This window comes from Scleropages formosus, chromosome 4 (genome assembly GCF_900964775.1).
Source record: "Scleropages formosus chromosome 4, fSclFor1.1, whole genome shotgun sequence".
NCBI classification, from domain to species: domain Eukaryota; kingdom Metazoa; phylum Chordata; class Actinopteri; order Osteoglossiformes; family Osteoglossidae; genus Scleropages; species Scleropages formosus.
Window position 1 is genome coordinate 31,124,828 of NC_041809.1, and position 6,488 is coordinate 31,131,315.

Here is a 6,488-nt window from a genome sequence, read left to right on the forward strand (position 1 = left end):
TGTCCACAACAGGGTGGTGGGGAGCCGGAGCCTAGCCCGGTGGCATGGGGCGTGGGGCTGAGACACACCCAGGGCAGGACGCCAGTCCATCGCAAGGCACCCAAAGCTTGACTTAAAGCCCAGACCCAGCAGAGAGCGGGACCCGGCCAAACCCGCTGCGCCACCGCACACTCCTTAAACAACTACAGTAATATTGAAAAGGTTTCAAAAAATGGAGTCGTACTCGGTGTGAAAATCTGATGAGGATTCATTAAATTGCACTCTACTTGTACCTGACCACTAATGAATGAAATGAATAATATTTTCATCCCAACCAGTTATCTGTCCACGTCGACACTGAGATACAAGTGTTTCCCAGCAGAGGGCGCCAGTTCCCCTATCAGTGTAAAACTCATATCACCTACAGGCTGTCAAATGTTTATGAAGCTCGCCATCTGGAACTGTTTTTATTTCATTAAAAATGTTTTTAATGTCATTTTAAAAAAATATCATAGTGTTTCCTGTTTATTTGTTCAGCCAGTTTGTTTTTTTTCCCCTTTTTGTAACTGTGCTAATCATCGTTTAAAAAGATGTACAATACAATGAGTGCTATGGGATTAGTTTTCAGGGAAAAGACAGCTTCCTGGAAACATTTTTTTTAACTCCTCCAGAAGCAACTATCTTACATGATCAAGGGGACGCTAAAATCATAAGAAGATTGACTGTTTTGTAGAAATGTATAACACGAATAGCCGGTTCAGTCCTCTCTCAGGATTCTCCTTGTTTCCAGCTGGCAAACCCAAGTTGGTTCACCAAACTTTTGAAGGCCTGCATATTCCTAACCGCCGCTCAGTCTGAGTATTTCTCATTGATAACCAATTCCTTTTCTCTCCAAAAACACTTCTTACAACAAGAATGCCGGCATTTTCAAATTTTGTAAATAAATACATTTTTTAGATTGAAATCATCCCTTTATTAGTTATTTATTTTTCTCTCCCGTGTTACCTGTTATCGCGCGTTTACTACATTGTATAGCACAAAAAAATAATAAAAAAAAAAAACATTTGGCAAGCAAAATTTAAAAAATAAAAGAAAGTGCGCCGTTCATGGCGTCAAAAACATGCGACACAGCAACACGCAACGTCACAAGCTTGAGACGGGACGTATACCAATCAGAAGTTGAGTTTGTTGCCTCGCTTCGTCTGCATATGCGGAAGAGACAGGAACTAGGGAGTTTGTCGCGCGGGACGTCAAGCTGATTTTGCACAAGCGCGTTAATCGCTTAGGATGTCAGTGCGCAGTACTTGAATAAAGGCTACGGTTGTGGTAATGGAGATGAGTGGACTCCGAAACTGAAGAAGTAAAGCAGCCGCACTGACAGCGTAACGCTCTGCGGGGAGGGGGTTGACTGAACTGTATCAGCACAGACAGCTAGTGCGCTAGCAAAGTAGCACGCGAACGAAACATAAGGCGATGATCATGTTACGGACAGCATGAGCTGCACGCGGCTGCCGGACAGCAGAGAAGAGAGGAGAGTTCCCGACACTGTCGTCCGAAACTTCGCTTGTGCTGACAGCTAGTAGTAGCGCGGGAGACCGGACTCGCTGCGCTCGGCGGACTCGGCGGGCCCGCCAGGCTGCCGCTCTGATCGATATGCATTCTTCTCAGGTTAAGTGTGGCGGTGGGCGGCTGTCGAGAATGATGCACGAGGAGGAGGCGGCGCACTGCTGCGCGAGCGGTCACAACGCGAGCGCAACGGACGCGCTGTCTTTCGAACTCAAGGGGGAAAAGGCCGACTGCTTCCAGGCCTCGTCGTCGTCGTCGTCGAGCGTGTCCGTGTCGTCGCTCAAGGTGCGCCTGGCGCCCGCCATCCAGAGCGCGCTGGCGGCCGCCGTGGACGCGCTGCTGCGCGAGGTGGCGCTCGTGCTGAGCGACGCGCTGACGGAGGCCCAGCGCGAGCTCGCGAGCCGGGAGCGCGAGAACGAGCGGCTCAAGCTGCGGCTCGAGGAGTCGGAGGGCGAGCTGCGGGCGCTGCAGGAGTGCGTGGTGGTGAGCGGCGCGCGCAGGCTCGCGGAGCAGCCTCCCCCCCCGGCGAACGCGGCCCCGGCGGCGTTCGGCCAGCCTCAGCCTGCCTCTGCCTCCTCCTCCTCCTCCTCCTTCCCGAACCTTCCTCCGCACCCCGCCGGGCTGCCCGAGTGCGGCGGGGAGCGGAACCCCGCTGCGCAGTTCTTCATCACCCAGACTAGACCAGACGGGCAGCAGGAGTCCGGCGCTGCGGAGCCGAGCAACGCTCTGCTGCTCGGGTTCGACGAGATCAAGGTGGACCGGCTGTCCATGATCCAGGCGGACGCCGCCGCCGCCGCTGCGAACAGGCTCGGCAGCCCCGGTCCCCCGTGGGACGCAGTCGCGGGCGCAGGTAGTAGTGTCCTTGCTGTAACGCAGCAGCAGACCGTGACATGTTGGGTAGGAAGAAACGTGAAGGGGTCACGTGCCGGTTTAATACACGAATTTAAACATCATGTTTAACACCGCCTGACATACCAGCGGTGTTTACGTTTCAGATGAGCAGATGGGGGGAAAAAAAACATGGAGGTGCACAGTCTACTACCTGATAATTTCACACATGATGAACAAAATCCCACTGTAAATGGGGGAAACTAAAGCAGTGGAGCTTAATCCTCTTTCCCAAAGATCCAGCAGCTCTGTCCTCATAGTTTAGCACTTTTATTCATTTAGCTGATGCTTCTCCAAAGCAACTTACAATCAGTGTTAGGCTACTTACACTTATTTATTCATTTATACAGCTGGGTTGTTTTACTGGAGCAATTTAGGCTAAGAACCTTGCGCAGGGGGTACTACAGCTGCAGGTGAGACTCAAACCTGCAACCTTTGGGTTCAATGGCAGCAGCGCTAACCCCTATGCCACCAGCTGGTCAAAATGTGAAAGTCTCCTGAGCATTAAAGTCCAGATTTTTCGCTTCTGTGATACCCCGCCGGATGCTGCCGCTGCTTTCGGGCAGGATGTCACTGAACAGTTAAGTCCATTTGGCAGCTGCACCACCGCTCTCTTGTCCTGTGGTCCATAGGTTCGCTTTTGGCTCTGGAGGAGTGATGCAGTTCTCACTTTGTTGCCATTTTTTCTTCACACTCCAGAGTGACATTTTTCACTAGGCTTAGCTGTTTCTTGGTTCTTCCTAGTTTTTCCACACTAACCTTTAAGTTGAGGTTCTGTTCCTGGGTCCATTTATTGTTATCAGTTAGTGGACATTGAATGAAGGAAATTTAGACGGTTCACATTTTTACACTGTGCATAACAGCTTTTGAACAGCTTAATATTTATTTGAACCAGGTGAAGAAAAATGTAAGTGCTCCTCTTGATATTTGAATTGGCTTGTATTTAAATGAGACTATTTTATTATATTTTTCTACTGCCAAAAACTAAAGTACAAAAGAGCTGAAATCATACTGATGTACCTAATTTCGACAAGCTGCAACGAAGTATTGAGTTGAGTCGTGCCTGTGCTTTACAAAAGAAAGTGTATAGTTAGCAGTGAAAATACAGGTGTGTGTGTGTGTGTATTTTCCTTTTTTGTGACTAAGCATTATGGGGATGTGATTTTTAAAGAGAATTTGTTCTTCTGTCAGGTGAATGCTCTGCAGAGATAAAGACATGCAGTCCAGAAGCAGGTGCAGTAGAGCAGAGGATCCAGCCAAAGTTCCCAATCAAGCAGGAACCAGACCTGGGGCTGGGCCAGCATGGCCGAATGGCGGCTGTCGAGGGCCTCCCTGCGGCCTCTGAGAACGAGCAGACGGCGCAGAGTGTGGGTGAGCTGGGCCGCATTCACGTAGTGGAAGAGGAGGGCCCCTCGCGCTCACTCGACTGCCCGTTTCAAATCGGCATCCCTAGGCAGCCGTTGCTCAGATCGCACGGCAGCGCCGTCCCGGATGGACTGAGAACTTTGGCGAAATCTCACCCCGGTGCGGGGGTCTACCAGGGAGCCGCTGTTGGCTCAAATGGACCCCCGTTCGCCAACGCAACATCGGAGTCTAGTGAACGCCCTCACCTGTGCCTGGAATGCGGGAAGACGTTCCGGCTGATCTCCAGCCTCAGAAAACACATCCGTATCCACACGGGCGAGAAGCCCTACCCTTGTGGCGTTTGTGGCCGCCACTTCCGTGAGTCAGGGGCCCTCAAGACCCACCAGCGCATTCACACGGGCGAGAAGCCTTACTATTGCTCGGACTGTGGCACCAGCTTCCGGCACCTGGACGGCCTGCGCAAGCACCGGCGCACGCACACGGGCGAGAAGCCGTATGCCTGCGTTTTGTGCGGCAAGCGCTTGAGCCGCCTGCAGCACCTGAAGCACCACCAGCGAATACACACCGGGGAACGGCCCTGCCGCTGCCCTCGCTGCCACAAGTGCTTCAAGGAGCCGGCTGCCCTTCGCAAGCACCTGCGTACTCACCGAGAGGAAGCCGCTGGCGAGGACCCCGCGGAGGCCTGTGGCGAGAGGTCGGGACCAGGGCCGGCAATGGCTGAGGACTTTGGCCGCCTCCAGGCCCCGATGCTTTCCACGCAGATGGGGTTTGGGATGTGGGGGGAAGATGGCGAGGAAGGAGCCGCAGTAAACTGCATAGAGGAGAGATAAGGGTGTAGATACCGTGTTCCTCTTCTGATTGGTACAAGTAAAACATGCCTGTCCCACATACCGCACTACACACTGCTCTGTCGGGACAGTTTTAGATTCGTTTAACATTTTTGAGGAGTTTTTTTTTTTTTTTATTAAAAATTTATTTGAGGTTCACGCACTTTTACTTTTTAAATTTTACTTACCATTTTTATAAGCATGCATGGTGTGGCGTGAATAGTTTGCAAAGTTCACAGGTGTAAGCTGTGACCAGTGTTACATAACTAGTCCTAGTTCTCCTCAATTGCCTGCATTGAAAGGAATTTTTATCATTCCACGTGGGCTGATTTAACCTCCCCCGTGAGCCCATATAATAGAATTTTTGCGCCTGGATTTTTTTTTTTGGTTAAGAAAAAATTGGTTGTTAGAGCCTTGTAAAGACTTTTTTTCTAGTTTGCTTTTTCTGGTTCAGCCAAGTTACATGGAACTTTAGTTGAACACGATCATTTTGCAAGTGTTAAATTAAACTTGGGCTATTGGAAAACAGTCTTTGTAATAGTGGAAAAATGTGAAAGCTAAGAGATTAAAAGATCAGTTTGAAAAGTGGATCAGAGTAGAAAAGCTGTGTTCCCCAGAGATGGTGATTAAGTTCTGTAGCTGTAGTTCTTTTCCCGAAATCACCCAGTGACAGAATAAAAATGAATCTATTACGTGAATTAATGAATAGTACAATCCAACTTGCAGACCTTGCGGAGTTTTGAAATACTATTCATGTTGGAAACACTAATTTGACCTTTACTTGAGTGGATTAAAAAAACTTAATTGCAATAAATCACAGCAAATTCTGCACTGAACTGTTAATTTTTTTTTTTTTTTAATTGTTTGTTTCACATTCCCAGTCTTGGAGAATCCTTTGTCCCCTTATTACTATTTTGTACAAACCCCATTGTGTTTCAGTTCAGAGTTCATCCCACCTAAGCTGTACTGCCTTCTTTATGGTTACCAGTTTCAGAGATGAAGTCATGTACCAGAAAACAACAGTAAACCTGTTGTAATATGTTACTGCAGAACTTAACCCTTAAATGAACCAGGTCTGGTTTCAGACAGCTGTCAGTATAAATGTTTTTCTGTAAATGTTTTATTTCTGAGTGTAAAAAGGAACTTATCTGGAACAGGTCCTGCATTTCATTCATATGGTGCTGAGACTATTTTGGGTTTTACTGATGCTGCTCCTGTAAACACTTTTGTGATTGATTCATCAGATTAAATTTTATTGAATGTACTTTGAAAATGTGGGGAAAAAAAATGGATTTCACTGAGCTGGACCCACTCCTGTTTTTAGTTCCAGTGTAAATCTCAAAAATGGAAGCGTTTACCTGCTTTGAAGATGGGCTCAGCTTTGGGACTCGGTTGTCACGTCTTCCTCCATTTCAAATAACTACTGATTAGAGAAGCCTCATTAACAATTGTGAGTAACCGGTGCTTGTTTAGACACTCTGGATTCCATGATCTATACTGTCCTCCGTTGTCTGGGCTGTGTCATTAGACAACTGTTAGTAGGAGATGCAGGGGTACAAAATAAAAACTTCATTGCAGGAGATGGGACTGGAACTTCTCAGTTTGCTGCTGTTTCTAGGTGCCTCTCTGTCTCCAGAACTGAAGCAATGAGTCAGAATCCAAGGTGGGACATTAGATGATTTAAAAAGGTACAGCACCAGGTAGTAGTTTGATCTGATTAACAGAATATCATTTTGGGAAAATCTCTCCCCCGCTATTTTCTGATAAACTCTTTACAACAGCCAAAAACCTCAGAACAGTGTGGTCTTCCTGGACCGGCAATGAAAAACCATTACAACTGTGCAGATAAATGCTCTAAGGTGT

The 6,488-nt window shown here is 48.1% G+C and overlaps 1 protein-coding gene across 2 annotated transcripts; it reads left to right on the plus strand.

Moving 5' to 3' along the window:
* Positions 1-1,195: 1,195 nt before the first annotated feature.
* LOC108934174 (zinc finger protein 628) lies at positions 1,196-6,488 on the plus strand. 2 transcript variants are annotated; one of them, XM_029250787.1, is made up of 2 exons: positions 1,196-2,398; positions 3,625-6,488. In XM_029250787.1, exons 1-2 carry the CDS (start codon positions 1,633-1,635, stop codon positions 4,626-4,628), a joined length of 1,770 nt encoding a protein of 589 aa, XP_029106620.1. In that variant the 5' UTR covers positions 1,196-1,632; the 3' UTR covers positions 4,629-6,488. The 2 variants fall into 2 exon arrangements, with proteins under 2 accessions (XP_029106620.1, XP_029106621.1); XM_029250788.1 differs by having other exon boundaries at positions 1,196-2,395; positions 3,625-6,486.